This window comes from Myxine glutinosa, chromosome 3 (genome assembly GCF_964187855.1).
Source record: "Myxine glutinosa chromosome 3, kmMyxGlut1.1, whole genome shotgun sequence".
Taxonomy (NCBI): Eukaryota; Metazoa; Chordata; class Myxini; order Myxiniformes; family Myxinidae; genus Myxine; species Myxine glutinosa.
The window spans coordinates 19,925,731-19,952,306 of record NC_136263.1 but is presented as its reverse complement, the minus strand read 5'-3'; the positions used below and the strand labels follow the sequence as shown (position 1 = coordinate 19,952,306).

Genomic DNA, 26,576 nt, shown 5'->3' with positions numbered 1-26,576 from the left:
AGGCTCTCTGCTCACCTTCACTCCTTCATTCCTCTTTTCTCCCGCCTCTGGAACAAACTCCCTCACTCTCTTCAATCCCACTCCTCCCTCCAGGTCTTTAAAACAGCTGTTCACCACCATCTCTTATCTTCCCCCATCCAAAACCTTGATCTTTTCTACCCCCGCTAATTTCATCCCAGATCCACCTTTTTGAAATTCCGACTTCTTTTCTGGAAGTCCTAGCAGTGTCCATGTGTTTTATACCTCTTCCACCCCCCCCCCCCCACCCCCTTCCCACGCCTCCTTCCCCCAAGCCCTCTCCCTCCCACAGATCTCCCGATGTCCCTGCACTCAAATGTTATGCTTGTGTGCTTCCTCCTCTCTCCCCCATCTTGTCTCCCACTCCCTTTATTTTGTCTTATGTGTACGTTTTTTTTTTTTTTTTGTCTAATGTTAGCTCTTACACGAGCCTCGATCTTGTATACAAAAAAATAAATAATAATAACACCCTCCCAACAACCCAGCTGTTTCCGCAGTATTTAGATGCCCCATAACTGGTGCGGCCTTTTCTATAGCACATTAACTCATTTAATCTCCGCCATTTATGGACTTGATTCCTTTGACTCCATTTGGCACGGCTTGGTTTTGCTACTCCCCACTGCGTACAGCATCTGCTCGTGGTTATCCTATACTCGTACTGTGCGAAGGTTTGGATGTAAAATCATCAAATAAACCTTCACCTCGTGTTTTTCTCACCTATCTTTGCTTCACCTGGCAGACGGATCTGGTTTTGAAGGAGGATCATGGCAGTTCGTGGTTTCGTGAAGACCTTTTCAACGCTGAAGCGGCCATCTTCTGATGGTGACATGGAGATGTGCAAACGGCTCCGCAGAGAGGTTTCAGTGCAGGGTATGTCAACGAATCACACTTGGTACAAAAAAAACATTTTAAAGTTTAGTATTTTTACCTTTATCGGGTTAGGGGATGGGAGTTAGTTTCCAGCCTTACCCACATAGTAATTGTGGTTTGCATAGTAATTCGCAAGTCCTAGCAGTGTCCATGTGTTTTTTTGACCTCTCCCACCCCCACCCCCTCTTCCCATGCCTCCTCCCCCCCAAGCCCTCCCACAGATCTCCCGGTGTCCCTGCTCTCCATCTCGTCTCCCGCTCCCTTTATCATATGTTTTATGTGTCAGTTTGTCTTTTTTGTGATCAATGTTAGCTCTTACACGAGCCTCGACCTTGTATACAATTTTTTTTTTTTTAATGATACTTTTGGACCACCTGTGGGCTGGTAGGACGGTGCTAGAGGTACGCACACTCGCTTCTGAGTCGTCTAGCCTGGGTTTGAATATGTCCAGCTATAAACTACCATCCTGGTGTCTCTCAGCCTTTGAATGTAAAATTGGAGCTCACAGTTTGTGTCGGCAATCTGCAAATCACGTCTGGCTTTTCCTTCCCTCAGACACGTCCCTGTCGGGTGTGCACGCGTACCCGGTACCTACGGGACTGGGCACCGCGAGGCGTGACCTGATTGCTCGGCAGCTCTTGAGACACGGTGCACACCTTGCGGCAAGTTCTCGAGAGCTGGGCCTCACGCACATTCTGGTGAGCGAAGGCATGACGCGAGGGCGGCTGGATGGCTTGATGGCGGAACACTCAAACAAAGCACAAATTGTGTATGTGGCCTGGCTAAGTGAATGCATCTCCCTGGGGCAAAGGATTGACACTGGACCCTACCTTGTTTCCATCACACAAAGGTGATTTGCTCACCCTGCTTCCATACGTTTGTCTCTGATAATTGTCTTCCCAAAATATCGGTATTCAGCATTTTTATTCTGATGTGCAGTCATCGAGTTGTTATTACCTGTCTGTTTGTCTGACCGTGAACAAAGTATCTCAAAAAGGTGTGGACGGATTCAGACGAAATTTGTCAGAGACGTAGCGTATGTGCCATGGACGAAATGATTAGCTTTTGGTGAAGATCCAGATTCGGATCCGGCTACTAGAATTTTTTAAGTGATTCTTCATCATTGGGAGATAGGGCCAAAAACGATACATAGCAGGACATCTCAAAAAGTTATGGACGGATTTGGATGAAACTTGGTGGACCGGTTGGGTGTGTGACGAGGAAGAATCGATTCGATTTTGATGAAGAATTGAATATGGATTCGGATATGAGAATTATTTAATTCTTAAAGTGATTCTTTACCATTGGGAGATAGGTCCAAAATTATACATAGCAGGATATCTCAAAAGGTTATGAATGGATTTGGACGAAACTTGATGGAGAGTTTGGGTGTGTGACAAGGAAGAATCGATTCAATTTTGGTGAAGATCCGGATCCGGATCCAGCTAGTATAATTTTTTAAAGTGAACCTTCACCATTGAATGATATGGCCAACCAGGTGGAGGTATGCTCTCTACTGAATGCCATTCTAGTTGAGGACATTTCTTGATTACTGGAGTTAACCCGAGTCCTGTGTAGGCCTTTTTGGTAATTGCTGAAGGTCGACTTTGTACGTCTCCTCTTTATGATGTCCTGGCATTCCTCATTCCCAGGCTTCCTCTTTATAGCCTGAGATTTTCTTCACTGACCTCACCAGCCCCAAAGGATCGACATCTACGCAAACAAAGAAAACCAAACCGTTGGCCAATGACGTTATGGAACTGGGTGAGGAAGAGGCACGAAGAGTTGGTGGAGCAGGAATCGAGGAAGCGGAAAGTTCTGTTTCGACTATATCTGATCCTCTCTGTCATCAGAATTATACTTTGGTGAGTACCTTAGTCATCGATCGATGATGCCACCATTATGATCGATTATGCCACCATTATTATTATGCCACCATTATGATCGATTATGCTATCGATCGATTATGCCATAGAATATTTCTGTGGTTATAATAACCAGAGTACGATTTGATGGGTGGGGGGTGGGGGGGTCTCCATCTGTTGTACACCGCTCCTTTCTTATTCTATGTCATTGCCAGGGATCGTAGGGGGCCCAGCAATGACGTGTGCTGAAAGGGAGTACTCAGTTTTCACTCCGGTTTCTTGTTACTTGCAAAATCGAAGATTTTTCAAGTATATTGGTCGGTTGTGCTTGTGGTTCTGTCTGTCTGTCTGTCTGTCTGTCTGTCTGTTTGTTACTTGCCGGAAAAGATTCCGGCAAGTATGTTGATCTGTTCGTTTGTCTGTTTTTCTGTTTGCAGCACTACGTCTACACCGTTGCACATAGAATCGCCAAACTTTGCACACGTATTTGCCTTGCCCTCTAATATACTGTGCCCAAATGATGACGTCATCGGTCACGTGGTTCGGCCGCCATCTTGGAAAAACTTTGCACCTCTATATCTCCGAAAGTGCTGAACAGAAAAAATTGAGACATGGCTCATTGTAAAGAACTCTCCATGGGGAATAAAATATGTTAATGATGACGTCATCGGCACGTGGTTCGGCCGCCATATTTGTCCTAAGTGGCCGATAAAAAAGTACATTCCGGCAAGTCCTCGGTCTCTGACCGATTTTTCATCTGTTTGTTTTTTTTCATCTGTTTGTTTGTCACCGGCCTACAGGTCACAATTTTCAACCGATCTTCACGAAACTTCACCAAATGGTAGAGTTGGTCAAAAGTAAGAAGCCTATTGTTTTTGGGGTCAATAGGTCAAAAGGTCAACATAGGCCAAATGTCACCAACTTTGCTGAATTTCTAAAATCCTCAATTTTCATCCGATTGACTTGAAATTTGAAGAGGACTTGCATATCTGGTCACTAAATTCAACCACCCAATATTTTTGAGGTCAACATAGGCCAAAAGGTCAACATAGACCAAATTTCTAAAATCCTCAATTTTCATCCAATTGACTTGAAATTTGAAGAGGACTTGCATATCTCGTCACTGAATTCAACCACCAAGTATCTTTGAGGTCAACATAGGCCAAAAGGTCAACATAGGCCAAGTTTCTAAAATCCTCAATTTTCATCCAATTGACTTGAAATTTGAAGAGGACTTGCATATCTGGTCACTGAATTCAACCACCAAGTATTTTTGAGGTCAACATAGGCCAAGTTACTAAAATCCTCAATTTTCATCCAATTGACTTGAAATTTGAAGAGGACTTGCATATCTGGTCACTGAATTCAACCACCAAGTATAGTTGAGGTCAACATAGGCCAAAAGGTCAACATAGGCCACATTTCTAAAATCCTAAATTTTCATCTAATTGACTTGAAATTTGAAGAGGACTTGCATATCTGGTTACTGGATTCAATCACCAAGTATTTTTGACGTCAACATAGGCCAAAAGGTCAACATAGGCCAAAAGGTCAACATATGCCAAAAGGTCAACATAGGCCAAATTTCTAAAATCACCAATTTTCATTTGATTGATTTGAACTTCTAAGAGGATTTATATATATGGTCACTGAATTCAACCACCATCTATTTTTGAGGTCAACATAGGCCAAATTTTTAATATCCTCAATTTTCATCCGATTGACTTGAAAATTGAACAGCATTTGCACATTGAGTCACTAAATAGGAAAACTAACTATTTTTGAGGTCAAAAGGTCAAAGGTCAACTCAAGGTCAACCTTCCAAAATCATCATTTTTCATCTGAAAAATCGTCACTTTTCGTCCTGTTGACCCGAGCTTTGATCAAGATTGTAAATTTTAATCTTCATTAAATGGACAATTTGCTGTATCAATGGAAAACTTTTGGGGGGGGGGGGAGGGGTGGATTTTGTAAGTATCGTGCTACGCATGACGTCTTCTTGTTTGTTTGTTTTTTTGTTTGTCCGGGCTATATCTCAGCCATTGTTTGAGCTAGGAAGCTGAAATTTTGGCACACTCGTGAGCAAGTGCTTTGGCAAAAAGATTATTTTTTGTTTTTTGTTTAATCAATTAATTGATTAATTATTTAATTCTTATCGATTTCTTAAGTACCTTTTTATCGTCTGGGAAACATCTCGGGCACGTTTTGAGTTAGGAAGCTGCTATTTGGACACGGCAGTGACCGTGATTTGGCTGTAAAGGGTATTTTTGATTTGTTGACAAGTAATCAATTAATTATTTAATTTTTCGATTAATTATCGAATTAATTAATTTTCCAAAAGTTACAGATTAATCTCCATGTTCTGCCCCTCCATTTCCTTTTTCTCCACCCACCACAATCCTTTGTTCTTTCATCTCTACCTCTGTTCTTCTCCCCCTCCCCTTCATGTAAACTCTCCTTTGCCCTCTCACCCCTCCCCCTTTCTTTTCTCTCCCCCCTCCCCCTTTCTTTTCTCTCCCCTCAACCTTCTTTTGATCTCTTTCTATCTCTTTATCCCCTTCCCTCTTCCTCCTGTCCTTTCTCAATTTCTAAGTTGTGTTTTGATATTTTATTATACTAGCGAAGGACCCGTCCTTATGGATGGGTTAATTGTCCGAAATGACTTGCAAGAAAATCTTCACTATACGATATACATTTATATATGGAGAATTTGGGTCCTCCTCACCCTCCCCACCCCCGGGACTATTCCCTTTTGTTTTTCTTTTTTACCCAATAAAGCTCTGCACTACACCCTTTCCCCATATCCAAAGTACAACCACCATTTGTTAACTCATCGCATCCAGTGATTCACGAGTACAGAGAAGCAAAACCAACCCACAAACAGACACTTTCTCAAATAATATATAATGTATAGTTTGTTGTCTTCAAATAAAATTTATTGGTTTAACGCTTGATCTTAAACCCTTTTGTGTTTCATAATACAGTGCTCTAAGAGCTGGCGACTTCTCTAGTTAAAGTGGTTATCATGTACGCTGCCACCGCCCCTTGTGAAAACGATACCCAGGTGACTCCTCTATCCAAGAGCTATGGGAGAATATGTATAGGAAGAGTGGAGCGACAACAACAACAATGACTGTGATGGCGGCAATGAAGCTAAAGTGGGGCGATAATCAAAATTACGGCAAAACAGATTTTTATTTAAAAACCTGCCCGAATCTGGAAACGTTCAAAAACATAAACGACAAAAGAGAAAGTAAAAACCAATGAGACCTCAAGATCAGTCCTTCCTTCCTTCTTTCCTTCAATGGGGGCCATTATCCATTTTTTTTCCTGTACTGCTCCGAAGCAGCTCAACGGGGGGGGGAGGCTAATTTCATTCTGAAACTCGGCATGACTATTTCTTTTCTTTTTGTTTGTTTTTGTTTTTTGTATACAAGATCGAGGCTCGTGGAAGAGCTAACTATTTGTGATGTCGATGTGAAAAACAAATGGAGCTCTTCTTTAAATCTTCATCCAGGTGGTGATGTAATTAGCTAATTAACTCAAAATGTAATCTATCTTTGTTTCTCCATCACATATTGTGATATTCCGTCATCTCATGAGATGTTTCATCGTCGTTTAATTTAACCTCTTATTTACCCTCGCCAGAGGAGAGGGTATTGCATTTCGGTCCATTTATGCGCACAGAACGTGAGTTGGTGCATTAATTACATACTATTGAAAAACCTTAAGACTCCAGAATCCTCAAGATACCTAAGCCCCTTTAGAACCCTAAGACCCTTTAAGGCCACCAAGTCGCCGAAGAGCCCTTACCACCCTAAAACCCTGAAGAACCCTAAAGACCCCAAATACTTTAGCATAGACTGCGCACTGAAGGACATTGGGGCACAAAGTCCACTACGTATATTATAATACTAAAAGGTCGACTATCTGATATGTAAATAAATCTGTTGTTTAACCCTAACTGTACTGGGGGCCTGGGAGCCTCCCCTCAACCCCCCAGTCAGGGAAGACTCAAAATCACCCACTTCAGTTAAGGTTACGAGGCATTCCAACATCTTACACTCTCACAGCACCCTGTGCCACTACAGCTGCCATTTTCGTCATTGATATGTTTTATTCACCACAATGAATATGTGACAAATCGCAGCTCGATAATTATATTGACATCCTCATCTTCTGCAGGTGATAAATGAGCTGGCTGAACAAGCCGGTGATTTAGGTGACCTTCATAAGAAGAAAAAGAGAACGAGAGAATGGATTGGTGCAATTGAGGGTGAAGAGGAAGAGGGCAGTGTGGAGCAAGATGGGCGAGGACATTTTGAAAGAGATGAAGAAGAAAATGGGATGGATGATGCTGTGAGTCCCGTTGACATCGCAGCACTTCTGGCCAGCACCGGTCGGCCTATTGGGACTACGTCTAGCACGTTGGAAGATGCAGATCAACTGCGAAGTGAAATAACAGTGAGTGGCAGGGTTAATGAGATTTATTTATGAATCGTTTTCACTAAATTGGACCGACTCTGTTGGGTCAGTGTTCAACTCCAATTGGGGATGACAAAAGCATTCCATTTTTAAATTGGAGGACACAAGCCCAATTAACTTGATCGAATGTAAGTGACACCACAAGGCCAAAAAAGATCGATTGATTTTAAAAAAATTTTTTTTTTTTACTTTCCCTGCTTTTTATTTCCCCTCTCTTTCAATTCCATAGAGTTCCCAAGTTTCGACCCTCAGTCTTGCAGTTCGACCCACTCTGAACCACAACTCTCAACTAACGGAAAAACTGGAGGTCTTGGCTAAAGCCTACACACAGCAGGGCGACCGTTGGCGAGCACACAGCTACAGGAAGGCCATAAATGCATTGAAGGGTTATCCAACAACCATCACTTCCATTGAGGTAACTTTGTCGACCTTTGTGAACAAATGGCTTGTTAATTTAAAACGTGCAACAGGTGTTTGTCCAAATTCCCCCAAATATCCCATGATTAGGGCTAGCTTTTATTTGCGATTCAAGCTTCTTTTAAGATTTCTTAAAATCTGCCACCGGGCCACAACCCTACATCCTCCATAATTCTCCTTCCTGGTCTTGCCCAGGAGGCTCGGAGCATTGCCGGCATCGGTAACCGGCTTGCCGAGAAGATTGCGGAAATCCTAGCAAGTGGACATTTGCGCCAGGCGGAGTGCCTGCCCGACAGCATTGCCACCCTCACTCTCTTCACTGGTATCTGGGGTGTCGGGCACAACACTGCCCAGGCTTGGTATCGGCAGGTCGGTGATCGTTGTGTGACCCGTTCGTTGGTTCAACCTGCGTAGTTTTTGCCAATACATTTACCCTCTTGTTCTTTGACAAATACTGTATTGCACACCATCATCCTTTCAACACTGAGCAATACCTCTTAGCTGTTCCACAATGTTAGCGTCATCAAATCATCCTTCATTGTTTGAATACGATTAATCAAGATGAAAGATTATTAATACTTTTTTTTGTTTACAGAGTCGAGGCTCATGGAGGAGCTAGAACACTGAACAGATCAGGATGTAACAGAACAAAAGGAACAACACAGAGAGGAGGGGGACACATACAGCAGGATTGAAGGACAAAATAAAGGGATACTTGGACAAATATGGGTGTGGGGAGGAATGAGGGGTAGGGAAGGACGCACGCAAGGGGTGGACAAGATGGATACCGAAACTAACTCTCAGGAAATAAAAACTGTAAATTTGGAAGGAGGTGGACTTGGGGTGGGGTGGGGCTTGACGGGGGCAGAAAAGATCATGGTTTTGGATGGGGAATTATAGCTGTCTTGATGACCTGGAGGGAAGAAAAAGATTGAAGGGAATGTGGAAGTTGATTCCACAGGTGGGAAAAAGAGGAATGAATGAGTGGAGGTGAGCAGTGATCCTGGATTTAGGGAGTTACACCAGAAGAGGGTTCATGGTGGAATGGTGGTCCAGTGACCTACCAGCGATGGGAAAGTGTTAGGCCCATAGGTTCAGCTTATATGTGGGAGATTCCAATTATCCTGAAGGCCTTGTTCTCCTCAGCGCCAACCTGAGCAAGGTGTGAGGCAGGGGAGCCAGCTCAGAAGGGAGAGCTGTACTCCATCAAACTGTAGATGAAGGCCTTTTATGTGAAAGTTCAGGTGTCCCTAGGAAGGACTTTGTTCAACGTAGGATGCCCAGTTTTGTATGAAGGAGGATGCCCAGTGAGTGAATGGCTTTGGAGGCCAACTTTGAAATGTTTTTTTTTTGTCTTCTTCTTCTTCTTTCTTTACAACAGCAAGGTAGAAAAGAGTGGGCAAACATTAAGGGAATGAATGAACCTTAAGGGAGTGAATGAACCGGAAAAGAGGAGAGGGAGGAGGGGAGGCAACACTGAAACCAGCAATTGAAATCGTTGGGTTAGGAAAGGTAAATGGGAGTAATAAAGACCATGGGTCAGAATTGGGGATGACAAGAGACGGCATAATAGTGTGGTAGAATATTTTTGCTGACAGCCACCAGCCTCTGGAAGGTGGTTCCATAAATGGGAGAAGCGAGGAATAAAAGAGTTGACGTATGCAGTCAGTTTGGAATACCACTCTTAATTAGGAAGGTTTTCGAAAGTGACAGATATTGTGACATGGACAAGGATGTGAATTGGAGGGAGACTTAAAAATGCATGCAAAGGAATTTGCAGAAGGACGCACCCTTGCCCCGACAAACTCTGCAATGAGCCAATTTTGCCGACAGGCCCCAATCCACACAGGCGTTTAGCATGGCCAGGAGGAAGTGAAGACGAGAAAAAGTCATCGCCTCTCCTACTGCCACACGCCATCGTAGCAGCCCAGTTTTGCGGTTGGATTCTGCACCACTCGATGAGCTGCCTCCTCTCAGCGTACATCGTAAATAGCGGGGCAGGACCGCAGCTTGCAAAGCCAGCAGAGGGTCTGCAAAGTCCCCAGGTGCCAAAGCATCTCCGATCTGCTGTTCCCATTCCGCTTGGTTTGCAAGTTGACCAAGATGACTGTTGCATAGTTTATCTTTTGCCCAAGAAAGATCATGGCTGAAGGTGAGACCCAGGAGTTTGACTGAACTTCCTCAAGAGGATTGTTAAGAAAATAGACAGAAGTGTTTGCCAGACGGTCCTTTCGGAGAGAGATCGTGAGAGTGTGAGATTTGTGAGGATTTAAATAAATATTCCAAGTGTTTGACCAGCTTGTAATGAATGAATTATGAAGGGCGATGGATACTAAAGTAGACGAACACCAAAACCAATAGCCTTATATAGAGTACATGGATAAATGATCCCCGACTGGTGAATGAGATGTTTCAGAATGTAATTGCTCGATTATGGTTACCTGACTGTTCGTTCGTCCTTGCAGGGTCTTCGCTCATTGGAGGATGTCCGGAACCAGGCAACGCTGACCCGGCAGCAGGAGATTGGCCTGCAGTTGTACCATGATCTCCAGCAGCGTATCCCACGTGCAGAGGTGGACCGTATCGAACACACGGTCAGGCTTCACCACCATCCCTTTATCACAGTCACTTCTCTCCTAGATTTTGATCCATCTTATATCTTACACTTGTCATAATACATGTTCCATCTGTCCACGATCCTCCATGCACTTCTTGCAGACTACTTTGGTATTGTCAAGTCCGTGGCCGATGAACACCGGCCTCAGACGAATAGCCGAACGTTGTTACTCCGAGGTGTATACCTGATCTTGGCGGGATTATCTTTCTTTTCGCACGCTCGGGAAGGACCCGAAGCCTTACCTGAACGGACGGCCGCCACGAGGTTTATTCCTCGAACCCACAAACACAAATACGAGACGAGCAAAATTCACAATATAAGAATGAAATGTCAAAATAAAGGATTTAATGAAAATAAAGCACGGAAATAAAATGGATGGTGAGGTAAAACAATAATTCCCAATTTGAGGATCCTCCATCAGACACAATTACACAATAGGGGAATGATAAAAGAAAAGAAAAATGGTTTGGTGAGTCGGCCGATATTCAGCTTTGCTCCGACGAGGACAAGCGCGAATGGTCCCCGAGTCTCCGCACGGGAGCGCACAAGATGGCGCGAATCGCCATACGGCACCCTGAGCTGTGAAGCAGTGGCAAAACATCTTCCTCCTTCGGTCGTTCCATGCTCCGCAAAGCTCCGATGAATTTCTCAGTCGCACACGGCACGAAGCACCGCCGTCCTCCACCCAGGCCAGAACAAGAGAGAGAGCCTTTTTCCACAAGTGCACACGAGCCAAAGAATGCGACCACCCGCGCCCAGCACCAGAACGAGAGAGAACTAAAAACGGGTTCTTCCTCTTTACGATCGCACATGAGCCAGGAATGCGACCACCCGCGACCAAGCCCAGAACGTGAGAGCGATGAATTCTGCGACGAATCCTGACGTCTCAGTGCATCATCCCATCTCCATGACCAATCATCCCCGGGCGGGGCCTCACAGCCTGCTTGACGCCCAATGATGGAGCTCGGGGCGTAGCCCGCCAGTTACAATCCTCCAAGGCGGAGTCTAGCTGTCCTTCAGGAATGTTTGGTTGGACGGGGTTCACTTGCCGGTTGTAATGTCCGGGTACTGTCAGTGATTATGGTTGTTGTAATGACTGCCCCTGTGATTTTCCCTTCTGTTTTATTACAACTAAAAAGGGCCATTACATAATGGGAATTATTAATCTTACGCCCTATAACTAATTAACACAAAAGCCACGCCCCTTATGGCGACATGTAAACACTCTTACCCTGCTAGGTTCCCCACTATGTACGTCAAATGTCTTCTTCTTCACGTCACACCGTCCATGCTAATCTATACATTCCTATCTCCACTACGGTATTTCATCCCTACCCCCACAAATGTAACATTATGTAGCATGATAGAAATCTTCATTTATTTTTATAGAGTTTGGAAGAGGAGGCAATCACTAGTGCACAACATAATCTCGTGATTCCAACATAATCAGATTATTTAAGTAGAACCCATCTTCCAAGACGAATCACGCAGAAACATGAACTATTGAGGATTGATCTTGAGCTATTCTTCCTTTTCTCAAATTCACAGTTGGCGGAAATGTAACTCCTCGATCTATTCCACGTTTGCATGGGGGGCAAAGGAGAGGGAGGAGGTTTGTGCTAAATGCTGAAACGTTCTGAATCGGTGAAGGAACACATCCAACATTTTGGGAGTTGGGGAGGGTTGGATGGCTACGAAGGTGAGGTTTAGGCAAAAATGGTGAGAATTACTCAAATGCAAAATTGGGTTGTCCAGGTGAGATGAATTGTAGAAGAGCAAAATGCTACACAGTTGTCGTCAGCATGGGATCAACATCCTTTGATCCTGGGTTTGTGGTGGGAAATTCAAATGATCTTTAAGACATTTGATTTCAGTATTGGATAAGCATCCAGTGGACACTGCCCAAGATGGGATGGATTGGCAACAATATACTGCATCACATCATGAAAAACTATCTGTCATATATTTAAGGTTTATGAAGACTAGAATATAAGACCCGTCGCTTCGCTGACGGAAATACCAATCTTTGCTGCGATGGCTAATCTATGGGGAAAAAAAAGGATTCCTGGAAGATCCTGCTCTCTGTGCAGGGATAACCAACGTCACGTGTTGTCATTTGCAGTTTTGACACACGTGTCCATGTACCCATAAAAAAAAAAAATTGGATCACAAACACTCCCAGGAGTTACCCGAATCCACCGTAGTTGGATTTATTGAAATCCGTTAATCCGTTCTCAAGTTATAACATGACAAACAGACAGACAGACAGACACAGCTCCTTTTTTAATATAGATGTTGAAATTGAAAGCGCACAACACCAACAAATATTGCTTTACGAGTACACGTGCCATTACAGGTACAAGAGGCAGCAGTAGCTGTGGATCCAGGAATCCGAGTGGTGGCATGTGGGTCATATCGACGAGGTCGTGACACCTGTGGGGATGTCGATCTGTTGGTGACTCAAACTGAGGAAGGAGGGTCAATACCTCATCGTGCCCTGCCTCTCATTCTTGCAAGACTAAGGACTGAAGGTGAGGTCTCTGGTTTCGTATTGAGGGACTGAAGGTGAAGTCTATGGTTTTGTATTGAGGGACTGAAGGTGAAGTCTATGGTTTTGTATTGAGGGACTGAAGGTGAGTCTATGGTTTGATACGGGCTCAGAGATTTAATATTTGGCGATTTTGTTAAAGTAGAAACAACCACTCCCTACATTATAGGGGATTTTATTATCCTTATTATTTTATTTATTATTATTATTTTTATTAATATTATTATTATTATTTTTATGCATATTATAAATATTATTATTTTGTGATAATGTTAATATTATTATTATTGTTGTTGGTGTTATTACTTTTATTTGAAGCGGACTTGGAAAAACACCATGATAACATTGAACAATGTCCAAGCCGTTATCTAGACACCTTTACATGGCGATTTTCCAAGGTAGAAAAAAAACAATAAAACATGAAAATTCCTCTGGATTTTTTGTAGCCAAGTCTAAAGCAATGCAAGGCCTCTTACAATCCCTTTTGCTCTTCAATTGTCATGGCTGATCCAATTAACGGCTCCAAAGCGTCACTTGTAAACCCCGCTACCATCACCGGGAGTGGCCCTAACAGCTCTCCCGGTTTCTGCTCACCTTCACTCCTTCATTCCTCTTTTCGCCCGCCTCTGGAACAAACTCCCTCACTCTCTTCAATCCCACTCCACCCTCCAGGTCTTTAAAACAGCTGTTCACCACCATCTCTTATCCTCCCCCATCCAAAACCTTGATCTTTTCTACCCCCGCTAATTTCGGTCCCCTTGTGTTTTATACCTCTCCCCCCCCGCCCCCCTCCCACGCCTCCTGCCCCCAAGCCCTCTCCCTCCCACACTTCTCCCTGCTCTCAAATGTTGCGGTTGTGTGCTTCCCCTTCTCTCCCCATCTTGTCTTCTGCTCCCTCTTTTTGAATATTTTGTTTGTCTGGTTTGTTTTGTTTGTTTGTTTGTGAAATAAATGTTAGCTCTTTCACGAGCCTCGATTCAGTATACAAAACAACAACAACAAAAAAAACAGCTCGGTACACATTTGCGTAGGTAGAGAATTTGTATCGGCCCCACCTTCGGAACCCCCATGATGTGTAGTGTGTGATGTGCAAACTAAGTAGCTACCAACTTAGTCTGGTGACCCTTAGTCTACCTGGCAAGTTTGGTTGATATTGGATAAGTGTTGACCGAATGCACCGAATTTACCATCGACAGACACCAAATTGCGTATTTTAATATGATGGCGGGATTACCTTGCTGGATCGTTTTTCTTGGGTCCCTTCAGGTTACCTACCTTTTTATGTTCCTTAGCTTACTGAGTCGGTGTTTTACCTTATTTGGGTTAGGGCAGGGAATACACCTTTCCCATGGTTGGACAAGCCTCAATCTTTGTGTGATATTGGAAGAAATTATTCATCTTGAAATGAAAAGCAGTCCGATACAACTGTCCGTTTCCACCCACGGGCAAGTGGTGTTCTGCTTTTGGTCGAAAAAAAATAATTAAACATCTCTCTGGTATGGACTTCCTTTAACGTCTGTGGAGAGATCTGGTGTTCTGCATATCCTCTGTGAGGAATCATTCTACAACCCTGAGGATGGTGATTATACTTCTCAACCATAGATCCAGGAAATCAAAAGCGGGGTTACGGGGAACCAAAATACATTCCATAAACATTTAAACATTTTTAATTTTACTATATCAAATAAGCCAATAAGGTGAAGTCCACTAGTGTTACATATTTATGTGAATGTATGTGAATTACTATTCAGGTCTTTGCTTATCAATGTGTAGTCGATTAAGGGTTGTTGTGATTAAAGGGTCAGGAGCCCTTCTGGGAAAAAGGAGACCGGAAACGGAAGAAAAAAAGACACGAGGTCTGGGAGAAGCGACGATTCTTCTTCTTCCTCGCCCAGCTCCGACGAGAGTTGGGATCGATATTGAGCAGCGTGGAAAAGCTGCGTTCCCAAGCCCGTCTGGCGAGAGGAGTTACCGGGACGTGTAACTACCCTTTTGACACGTCAAGTTGCCGTGGGGCCGTGCACAGACCCAGCGTCCGGCACAGTTCGCCGCACCGTCTACAAGGACGCGTACGGGTCGCACTTTGGGGCCTCGCGCGCGTTGCAAGCGGCGCTTGCTTTGCCCGCTTTGCTTGGCCAGGAGGTGTGCGCTGCAGCCGTGGTTCCCGGTACGGTACGTGCCCGGTGGAAGCACGTCCGCCCGGGGTTCGTTCAACCGCCCGTGTGCGGCGAAGCCGACCATAACCTTGTTCAGGAGGGGCCCAGAGACATTGTGAGGGACAGAGACCAAAGGGGTCATGAGTACCCAAGGGGTCGGGAGTGGGGAAAGGGGACACACATATATAAGATGGCCATCTTAATCATCTCGGGGATTGATTGTTGATTGTGGATTGTTGATGGTTGTTGATTGTTGATTCCTTGGGGGAATATATTATTGATTACTCGGAATCCTTGGTGTGGGGTTTCTTATGGACTGGAATTCATCTTGATTGCGTTACGAAAGCGTATAAATCATATATCTTTCTGGCGGGGTGCCTCCCACGGTCCGGGGGTCACCGAGACCAGGTAGTTACCGGGAGGACCACGTAACAGAATTGGGGGCTCGTCCAAATTACGATTTGCGGATTCGCATTTGGGTCTACGTCCGGGATCTAAAATTGTATAAAATAATAAAATAATATTTTTATTAATTAAAATTTATTAATTAAGTATTAATTGGTAAATTTTTGGGGAAATTGGGATAAAGTCTTGGGTGAAGGTTAACAGGTGTTAACGATAGTCACCATGGCGTTTGTGGCACAGAACTTTGCGGTAACACCGAGTGAGGCACAGTTCCGAGCGTTACTAAAGTCGGACCTCTTGAAATTGGCCAAACATTTTAACTTGGAGGTCCGAACTAATGTGAGGAAGGCAGAGTTGCAGATCACGGTGATACAATCTATGGTGGGATTAGGAACATGGGACGAGTTAGCCTGGCAGTGGCTACCCGAAGAACCAGAAGACGTTGAGCTCCGGAAACTGGAGTTGCAATTACGGAGCCAGGAACGGATCAAAGAAGAAGAAAGGAAAGCAGAAGAGAGGAGAGAAGAGAAACAAGCAGAGGAAAGGAGAGTGGAACGAGAACTCCAGGAAAGGTTAGCAGAAGAAGAAAGGAAAGCAGAAAAGGAAAGAGCAGAAGAAGAAAGGAAAGCAGAAGAGAGGAGAGAAGAGAAACAAGCAGAGGAAAGGAGAGTGGAACGAGAACTCCAGGAAAGGTTAGAAGGGAGAAAAGCAGAGGAGAGGAGAGCTGCAAGGGACCTCGAAGCAGAGGAGAGAAAAGCGGAAAGGGAATTAAAGGAACGTGACATGGAGCTTCAGCAAGAAATTAAATTCAAGGAGCTGGAGTTAATGAGAGAACGGGGAGAGGTACCACCCTTGCTGACGGGGTCGACACCTCGCCAGAACACCTGGGATGTGGGCAGACATGTGAGGCTGGTTCCACCCTTCAGTGAAAAGGAAGTCGCTAAATTTTTTCCACACTTTGAGAAAGTGGCTCGACAGTTAAACTGGCCGGAGGAGGCCTGGACCATACTAGTGCAAAGTGTGCTTGTGGGAAAAGCTCAAGAGATTTATTCGGCGCTACCAATGGACCAATGTGCAGATTATGAGGTATTGAAGAAGCACATCCTCAAAGCCTATGAGTTGGTTCCGGAAGCTTACCGGCAAAAATTCAGGAATGCCAGGAAGAGGGAGAGTGAGACCCATGTGGAGTTTGCCAGAGTGAAAGAAAACATGTTTGATCGGTGGTGTGAGTCAAAAGGAGTCGGGAAAGACTTCGAAACATTGCGTGACTTGATCCTGGTGGAGGAATTTCAACAGTGTGTCCACGAGGACATCAAAGTGTACCTGCAGGAAAAGAAAGTACCGAAGTTGTGGGACGCAGCCACCATGGCAGATGATTATGCCTTAACACACCGGATAGGGGTCCACGAACCTAACTCCTCGCCTAGATCTCCGCAGGGGAGGTGGGGAACAGCAGGTGCGGAGAACGACAATACATGGCGGCGGCCTCGAGAGGATTATGGGGACAACGCGGATATCCCACCTGTTCGAAATCAGAGGGCTGCGGGCCCAAGACAAACTTATATTTCAGGGGGCCCGAGGCAGACCACGAGTTTTTCCTCCGGGCCTACTTGCGCTTTTTGCAAGAAACCTGGACACTTGATGTCCAGTTGTTACCGCATGAAAAGGGAAGACCCAGAGCGGAGTCCGACTATTACCACTCCGAATGCGATGGCAAGCGTAAGAAATCGCCCACAGAAGAGTTACCGACCATTTATTTATGAGGGGTTGGTCTCACTCAAGGGAGACTTGACTAACCCAAGACCGGTTAGGGTTTTGAGGGACACAGGAGCCCATCAATCCTTAATGCTTGAAGGCATTTTGCCATTGTCAAAGAGTACCGCAACGGGTGATAGTGTTCGGTTACAAGGGATCGGTGGCTGTGTTAGTGCCCCACTTCATGTCATCCATTTGGAATCTGATTTGGTGTCAGGACCGGTCACCGTCGGTTTACAAGCCACTCTTCCTGTAGAGGGAGTATCTGTGATTATTGGGAATGATTTGGCCGGGGGGCAAATTTATGGTAACCCGAGGGTTGGTAAAGAGCACAGCAGGGTAAATAACACCCCACCAGCTCGGGATGGCGACAAAAGTTCCAAGTTATTTGTAGGGGGACTGAACTTCAACACAGAGGAAGAAGTTCTGACCTCTGTCTTCAACAGATATGGGCCGCTGGTGGAAGTGCGGGTGGTAAAAGACAGGGAAACGCAACAGTCAAGAGGGTTCGGCTTTGTCACGTTTGCAAGCACAAGAGACGCCAGGGAGGCAGAGAAGAATTGGAATGGTAAGGATTTGGAGGGTCGGACCATAACAGTAGGGAAGGCATTTCGTAGGCGTCGAGAGGTCTACAGAAGAGGACAACTTGGCAGTAGTTTTGGGGTTGGCAGCAGCCGATATTACTATGGAGGCTCCCAGAGTTACGGCACCTCCCGGAAAAATGAATGTCAGAGCACTGGCCGAGAAGGAGACCGCCAGTCAGGTAACGGCTGGGACAAGTGGTCCCACCGTAACTGTTAGGAGTCTGGAGAAGTTGAAGCACTATATATACGGGGGAGCCGCCGAGCCGGGGCTCCTACACGGACTAACCGTGAACGCCACATTCTTAACGGCGTCCAGGTAGTGAACTTTCCTGCACGGACTAACCGTGAACTCCCCGTTCTTAAAGGCGTCCATGTAATGAACTTTCCTCCCCGGACTAACAGTGAACTCCACATTCCTTAAGGCGTCCATGTAGGGAATACTCCGCTGGGCCTCCTGAAAAAGTGCTATAGAGAGGTTTAAATTTGGGGGCTTTGGTCACCACCTCTTAACCGTCATTCAAGAGAAACTAGAAGTGGTTGACGCTTGGTCCAGAGGGAATTAATCTAGGGGATTGTGTGAAATTTTGTTGCTTTATTTTTAAGTGACTAGGGCATGCCTGTACTATATCTATATCTAAAATTATATCCCCCCCCTCTATTTACATGAAATGGTTTGGTCCAAAGCGAACGGCTTGCGAGTGGTGACAATCCCCCCCCTCTATTTACATGCAATGGTTTGGTCCAAAGCGAACGGCTTCCGGAGTTTGGTAAAGAAATCGCCATCGCGTGCACAAACGCGCAGGAAAGCGAATGAATCGCAAATTCGTTTTTATTAGTTGTAAAACATAGTTTAACGCCAACATAGTTTGCAAACGTGAAATAAATGAATACGCTCTCAAATGTGCCATCCGAGGCAGAGTGTGTCCTCCACGTTCGGCACACGCGATAGTTCGCTGCTCTCTGATTGGTTGAATCGTTTTTTGGACATAGCTCGGTAAGTAATTGTCCGATTAATATGAAACCTTGAAAAGGCACATCCTCGGGTCCCCAGCAATATACCTGGCAAGTTAAAAGTATATCGGACCCGTGGTTGTCGAGAAACAGCGGTCACAGACAGACAAACGTACAAACGTACAAACGTACAGAGATTACTGGAATTATAGATAGATGTAAAACATAGTTTAACGCCAACATAGTTTGCAAACGTGAAATAAATGAATACGCTCTCAAATGTGCCATCCGAGGCAGAGTGTGCCCGCCACGTTCGGCACACGCGATCGTTCGCTGCTCTCTGATTGGTTGAATCGTTTTTTGGACATAGCTCGGTAAGTAATTGTCCGATTAATATGAAACCTTGAAAAGGCACATCCTCGGGTCCCCAGCAATATACCTGGCAAGTTAAAAGTATATCGGACCCGTGGTTGTCGAGAAACAGCGGTCACAGACAGACAAACGTACAAACGTACAAACGTACAGAGATTACTGGAATTATAGATAGATGACTGTGCCCGGGGGGAACTGATGAGTTGGGGGGGGGGTGAGTTATCTGGTTTGTTTATCCAAGTTGGCCGGCAAAGAAAGTTTTCGCTGGGTTCAAACTTTCTTTCTTGAAGGGGGGGAGTGTTACATATTTATGTGAATGTATGTGAATTACTATTCAGGTCTTTTTTGTATACAAGATCGAGGCTCGTGAAAGAGCGAACATTAATCACACAGAAAGACAAACAGACACACAAAACAAATAACATCGGGAGCGGTAGACAAGATGGGGAGAGAGGGGGAAGGACACAAACACAACATTTGAGAGCAGGGACCGAGAGACATGGAGACATCGAGAGAACTGTGGGAGGGAGAGGGCTTTGGGAGGGGGCATGGGAAGGGGGGGGGGGTGGGAGAGGTATAAAACATATGGACACTGCCAAGACTTCCAGGAAAGAAGTTGGAATTTCAAACAAGGTGGATCTGGGGTGAATTAGTGGGGGTAGAAAAGATCAAGGTTTTGGATGGGGGAAGATAAGAGATGGTGGTGAACAGCTGTTTTGAAGACCTGGAGGGAGGAGTGTGATTGAAGTGAGTGTGGGAGTTTGTTCCAGAGGCGGGAGAAAAGAGGAATGAAAGAGTGAAGGTGAGCAGAGAGCCGAGATTTCGGTAGTTTAACCATCAGAGGGTGGCTGGCAGATCTTGTGCGACCTGTAGGAATATTTGGGGGACAGAGCACAGAGAGAGCTGGGGGAGCAAGGCCGGAGAGGAGTCGGTAGAAGACAGAAAGACCACCTACCTGCCTGCGGTGAGTGAGTGAAAGGCCCTCAGAGATAGCTTCATCGCGGGAGATTCCAATGATTCTGAAAGCTTTGGATTCAACAGCGTGAAGCCGAGCCAGGTGTGAGGCAGGAGCACCAGCCCATAGGGGAGAACAGTATTCCATTGAGCTGCGGATGAAAGCCTTGTATGTGGTGAGGAGCTCAGGTGTGCCGAGGAAGGACTTCGCACGACGGAGGATGCCCAGTCGGCGACTGGCTTTGGAGGCCAGCTTGGAAATGTGGTTTTCCCAAGAAAGATCATGGCAGATGGTGAGACCCAAAAGCTTGAGCGACAGAACTTCTTGGAGAGGATTGTTGAGAAAGTAGATGGGAGGGTTGTCCAGTCGATCTTTTCGGAGAGACATAGTAAGAGTGTGAGATTTGTCAGGATTGAAAGACATGTTCCACATGTTTGACCAGTCTGTGATTTTGTCCAGGTCTTCAGAGAGTGAGGAGGCTGCAGACTGCCGATCTGAGGGAAGAGGAATGGAGCGGCAGAGAGTGGAGTCATCAGCAAAGAGATACAGAGGATTTTCCAGAGAGTCGGAGAGATCATTGATAAAGACCAGAAAAAGCACAGGGCCCAGCACACTGCCTTGGGGAACTCTAGCCTGAACGGGAAGGGGAGATGAGAGAAATCCATTCAGGGCCACACGTTGACTACGACCAGAGAGGAAGTCCGCAAGCCATGCATGGAGATTTCCATGGATACCATAGGAGGAGAGTTTGGTGAGCAGAGCTGGGTGCCAGACCGTATCGAAGGCACGTGATATGTCAAGGGAGACAGCTCTGATTTCCTGTTTGGCATTGAGGACCTCCATCCATTGTTGAGACAGCAGAAGCAGCATGTCCAGAGTAGAGTGACCTGGTCTGAAACCAAATTGATGATCAGAGATCAAGCCATTGGAGAAGAGGAAAGATTTCATATCCGAAGCAATGATGGATTCCATGACTTTGCTGATAATTGGGAGCAGGCTGATTGGTCTGTAGTTGCAAGGATCTGTTTTTGCACCTTTTTTGTGTAAAGCGGTAATGTTTGCTGATTTCCAGGATGCTGGCAGATGACCTTGAGCAAAAGATAGGGTGAAAAGAACAGAGAGAGGGTGAGATAGAGCGGCAGAGCAGGATTTTAGGACCCGTGGGCTGATGCCATCTGGTCCAGTTGCAGAATCAGAGTCGAGGTTTGACAAAAACTCCTCCACCTTGTCAGGAGATAAGGTCACAGAGTCCAGGAGCAGTTTGGTTCGACTGGGAAAGGTGGGAACAGAGAGAGATGGGTTTGGGACTAAGGATTTTGAGGCAAACACAGAGTTGAGGCATTCGGCTTTGTCACGTGCGATGTCAACTGTGTTGCCATTTGAGGTAAGGGAGGGGATGGAGGGGGAACAAACACCAGAAACGGATTTGACCAGACGCCACCAGGATTTGGAGGAAGGAGACAGGTTTGAGAGTTCATTCTTGAGTGAGGAGAGATAGTGCTTCCTGGCACTCCTGAGGGTAGACACACACTTGTTCCGAGCTTGGTGGAAGGAACTGAGATTTCCTTCAGTTGGATTAGCCTTCCAAGAGGCAAAGGCAAGTTGTTTCAGGGCAACTACCTCACCACAAGATTCAGTGTACCATGGACGGGAGGAAGGGTAAGACAACTGAAGGCGAGATGGGATAAATCTGTGCATGAGAGAGATCAGTTTGCTTTGGAAGAATTCCCAGGAAGAATTGATGTCAGAGGCAGTGGAGATGGGAGACCAATCCAGACGATTGATGGCTGCTTGAAGACCGTCCCAGTCGGCCTGAGTGAAATGCCAGACTCGTCGACGCTGAGGAGGCTCTCTGAGAATGGCCAGAGAGATGTCCACTTTGACAAGCACATGATCAGAAGAACCGATTGGAGCAGAAGAAGAGCAGCAGACATTAGCAGGGAAGTTAGTCATAACCAAGTCTAGAAGAGAAGATACTCCATTGGCTGAGATCCGGGTCGGGAAATTGACAGATTGTGTCAATCCCAGTGAGTCACAGAAGTCCTTTGCTGAGGTGCCATGACTGGTGAGAGAGGAACCCACACCCAACCAGGTGGCATGATGACAATTGAAGTCACCACATATGAGGAAGAGAGAGTTGGGATGAGTGGATAGAAGTTGGTTCATGTTGTCAGACAGTGAAATGTCGATGGAGTCATCACTGTTTGGGGGACGGTACAGAACACATATGAACAAAAGGTGGGAGCGGAGAGGAAGCCGTAGCCAGAGGTACTCCTGGGGGTGAGGAGGAGAGAGGGCAGTGCAAGGAGAGTGAGGAAGAGAGTTTTTGATAAAGATAGCCACCCCACCACCAGGCCGAGGCTCAGGTCTATCATACCGGAGGAGGGAGTAACCAGGAAGAGATATTAAGGAATCAGAGACATCTTGAAGGAGGAAAGTCTCTGTTAAGCAGATCAAGTCTGGATTTTCAGAAGCAACCTGTATGGAGAGATCAGTCAGGTTTGAGCGAAGGCCCCGGATGTTTGAGGTCCATACCGTTAATGAAGAGAGAGGGGGAGCATCGGGTACAGGACAGGGGAGGGGAGGAGTAGGGTAAGATGAAGGATGAGAGGGGGAGGTAGGGAGAGCAGTTGTTAGTGTGTCAGCGATTGCAGAAGAGTTCCAAGAAAGGGAAGGATGAGGAGGATGAAAGGTTTGAAGGTGAAGGGATGAGGCACAGAGAGGGGTTGTTTGAGGGGGGGCAGAGGAAAGAAGAAGGTTGGGGGGGGGGGGGTGGAGGTATGAGATAGAAGGGAGACGAAGTGGGGAGGAGGCAGCTTTGAGGAGGAGGGGGGAGGAGGGAGAATTGGAGAGGAATGGTATGGGGGGAGATTTGAATGGGAGGGGTTGGGGGGGAGTTTTGAAGGGGAGGAGTGAGGGGGGAGTTTAGGAGGGGAAGGGCAAGGGGGGAGTTCAGGAGTGGAAGGGCAAGGGGGGAGTTCAGGAGTGGAGGGGTAGCGGGGGAGTTTAAGAGTGGCGGGGCAAGGGGGGAGTTTAGGAGTGTAGGTGCAAGGGGAGGGATTTGGATGGGAGGGGCAAGAGGGGAGTTTAGAAAGTGGATGATTAATGAAAGACGAACATTGAAAACAAATTGGGTTTGTTGTGATTTTCAAGTTCGCAATCCGGTTCAGAATGATGGAGGAGGGATGGAATGAATGTGAATTTAGACCATGTAGTGAGGGAGACGTATAAGATATTGAATTTCTTTTTTTTGAGGTGGAATGAGTTGGAGAGGAAATTGAGAAAAGCCTTTTAAATAAGAAGAAAAACAGCGTGTTGTAAAATACCACTGAGTAAAACACTGAAGGGGAAAGGTTATACATATTTAAATAATATTTAAACAACCGTGAACAATCTTATGTGCACAAAAATACCAACGGGGGGAGAGCCGAGAGGGACCACCACGAGTCACGTGAAGGGCAAACGGTGGATGAAGGCATTTGCAGGTCTTTGCTTATCAATGTGTAGTCGATTAAGGGTTGTTGTGATTAAAGGGTCAGGAGCCCTTCTGGGAAAAAGGAGACCGGAAATGGAAGAAAAAAAGACACGAGGTCCGGGAGAAGCGACGATTCTTCTTCTTCCTCGCCCAGCTCCGACGAGAGTTGGGATCGATATTGAGCAGCGTGGAAAAGCTGCGTTCCCAAGCCCGTCTGGCGAGAGGAGTTACCGGGACGTGTAACTACCCTTTTGACACGTCAAGTTGCCGTGGGGCCGTGCACAGACCCAGCGTCCGGCACAGTTCGCCGCACCGTCTACAAGGACGCGTACGGGTCGCACTTTGGGGCCTCGCGCGCGTTGCAAGCGGCGCTTGCTTTGCCCGCTTTGCTTGGCCAGGAGGTGTGCGCTACAGCCGTGGTTCCCGGTACGGTACGTGCCCGGTGGAAGCACGTCCGCCCGGGGTTCGTTCAACCGCCCGTGTGCGGCGAAGCCGACCATAACCTTGTTCAGGAGGGGCCCAGAGACATTGTGAGGGACAGAGACCAAAGGGGTCGTGAGTACCCAAGGGGTCGGGAGTGGGGAAAGGGGAGACACATATATAAGATGGCCATCTTAATCATCTCGGGGATTGATTGTTGATTGTGGATTGTTGATGGTTGTTGATTGTTGATTCCTTGGGGGAATATATTATTGATTACTCGGAATCCTTGGTGTGGGGTTTCTTATGGACTGGAATTCATCTTGATTGCGTTACGAAAGCGTATAAATCATATATCTTTCTGGCGGGGTGCCTCCCACGGTCCGGGGGTCACCGAGACCAGGTAGTTACCGGGAGGACCACGTAACACTAGTCAAAAGTTCAATAATCCGGCTCGTAGCATCCATATACGATGAAACTCGTTTCCGTTGTTCCTCTTAACACAGGACTGTAAAATTAGTATCTTAGTTGCATATTCAAGATGAAGTACATTTGGGAAAGAGTCGCTGACACAAAAATCGTTCAGGTTATGTCTGTTTTGTTAATTTACTTTCAGGTTTTATGTATTTGTTTCTAATTTACCTTCAGATGACGCTTAAATGAAATAATTGGCTGCTTGTTACGCCTTCGCTGATGAAGTCGCGGAGGCTTTGTGTTTTCAGGGTTGTCCTTCCATGATAGGGTTTCGTGACCGTGATAAGAATGGCTGAAGGGATCCAAGTCAAACTGGGTACAAGTATGTGTAATGATGTAAAAATTAACTGATTAGATAATGGGGTCGAGGTCAAAGGTCAAAGTCGTGTAATAGGTCTATAACTTGAGAACGGCTGAAGGGATCTAATTCAAACTTGGTACAGGTATGTATAATGATGTACAGATTAACTGATTCGATGATGGGGTCAAGAGGTGAAAGGTCAAAGTCCTGTTAGGTAAAAATTCTGTTACCATGCTAACTTGTGAACCAATGATTGGGTTTTGACCAAACTTGTTTGTTGTAAAGACAAGGGGATGATTATGGATTATGCGCACACACACACAACCTGCATGCCCATCAGTGACATTTTATAGCTGGGTCGGGATTCAAACCCTAAGATTCAAACAGATAGCTCAGAGGCGATTTGACCATCCTTCTGACATCACAAATTTCCACTCGGTTAATATGCTAGAGTTATCAAATTCCAGGATAAACGTTTTATACATGTTTTATTTCTTTATTTCTTTATTTTGTATACAGAGTCACGGCTCATGTAAGACCTAACACATTACATACGAAAACATGCACGGACCCATAAAACATACAATAAATAAAGGGAGCGGGAGACAAGAGGGGGAGAGAGGAAATTATACAAGCACAACAACAGTAGAGAACAGGTAGATCTGTGGAAGGGAGAGGGCCGGTGAGAGGAGGGGGGCAAGGGTGGAAAGGGGGGCAGGGGAGGGGAGGAAAGGGGTACACGGTATGTTTCAAAAAGTTACCTTTAACAAATGAATGAATGAATGAATGATAGACACGAGTTACAGGAATTGAGTGTTTATTATTTATATATGTACTCCTGGCAAAGTGGCATGTACAATATCCAAGGACGGTTTTCACAATTAAAATCAATATATTTTCCTTTTTTCTTTTTATACAACACAAGGCTTGGGATAGAAAGTGGGAATTTGAGCTCTTTCTCTTACACCCTTTGAACCCATGAGAAATCCAGCAAACGAAATCATCTCAGTCCATTATGGAGGTGGGTGCACTGTGCAGTGTTAATGTTTTATGTGATTGTCCCACTCTGTATTGCAGGTTTCCTGACTGATGACCTGGCAAGTCGAGTACAGAATGGTATGCAGACAAAATACATGGGCGTGTGCCGTCTTCCCAGACCAGGATGCGTACACCGACGTCTCGACGCGCTGTGTGTGCCGCACGAGCACCTCGCGTGTGCATTGCTTCACTTCACTGGTTCGGCACGGTTCAACCGCGCACTCCGTTTACACGCTCGGCTCCACGGACATCGCCTCTCGGAGCACACCCTCCGCCGTACTTCGGCGACCAAGGACCAGCCCGCGGGGACAGTCCTGACTAATTCGGAGCAAGATATATTCCACCATCTTGGCCTTCCTTATCGTGAACCCCATGAACGAGACTGGTGAAAACGCAAAGCCTTAACAGTCATTGGATGTTTGTTATCAATCAAACAACCAATCGCGTCTACAGACAGAACAATACCAGTCCTTGTCAGGATAGTGTCTACAGCGATAAACTGCTGTGCTTCCGTTAAAGACATTGTCTTATTGCAACAAGTATTCAAATATTTGTCTGCTGTAGATCAAGGAAAGCTTGCGTGAAGTGCATGTTGACCTTATTGATGAACGAGATCATCCAAGCAATCAAATGTTTGTTGTCGGCATCGATAAATCGATGGATGCTTCAAAACCAGAGAAATTAGTGCAATTATTGTAAAGTATGGAGCGAATAAAACTGGGAAATGGGAATTCGGACTCGTCAGGTATCCTGGTACCTTGTGAGCATAGGCATTTGTGGGAGGTAAGCAGGTTGCCTCAAGCCCAGGGCAGTGATAATCTAATGTGGAGGGAAGGTATGAACTGAAAGTTGATAAAAGGTATGTTAACC

The 26,576-nt window shown here is 45.8% G+C and overlaps 2 protein-coding genes across 6 annotated transcripts in view; one reads left to right on the top strand and one right to left on the bottom strand.

Moving 5' to 3' along the window:
• DDRGK1 (DDRGK domain containing 1) overlaps positions 1-26,576 on the bottom strand; it is a 642,973-nt gene that overhangs the window by 548,032 nt on the left and 68,365 nt on the right. The gene's annotated exons all lie outside the window — the stretch shown is intronic.
• Positions 1-26,576, top strand: part of POLL (DNA polymerase lambda) — an 82,424-nt gene that overhangs the window by 50,824 nt on the left and 5,024 nt on the right. For 3 of the 5 annotated variants that reach the window (XM_068111275.2, XM_078773750.1, XM_078773751.1), the window contains 9 exons: positions 758-888; positions 1,444-1,738; positions 2,585-2,753; positions 6,939-7,217; positions 7,468-7,653; positions 7,851-8,024; positions 10,121-10,249; positions 12,629-12,803; positions 25,746-26,437. In XM_068111275.2, coding sequence (XP_067967376.2) covers positions 783-888; positions 1,444-1,738; positions 2,585-2,753; positions 6,939-7,217; positions 7,468-7,653; positions 7,851-8,024; positions 10,121-10,249; positions 12,629-12,803; positions 25,746-26,095 — 1,863 coding nt within the window. In that variant the 5' untranslated portion in view covers positions 758-782 and the 3' untranslated portion in view covers positions 26,096-26,437. Of the gene's footprint in view, positions 1-757; positions 889-1,443; positions 1,739-2,540; positions 2,754-6,938; positions 7,218-7,467; positions 7,654-7,850; positions 8,025-10,120; positions 10,250-12,628; positions 12,804-25,745; positions 26,438-26,576 lie in introns of those variants that run through there. The other 2 variants (XM_078773749.1, XM_078773752.1) reach the window with 2 other exon arrangements.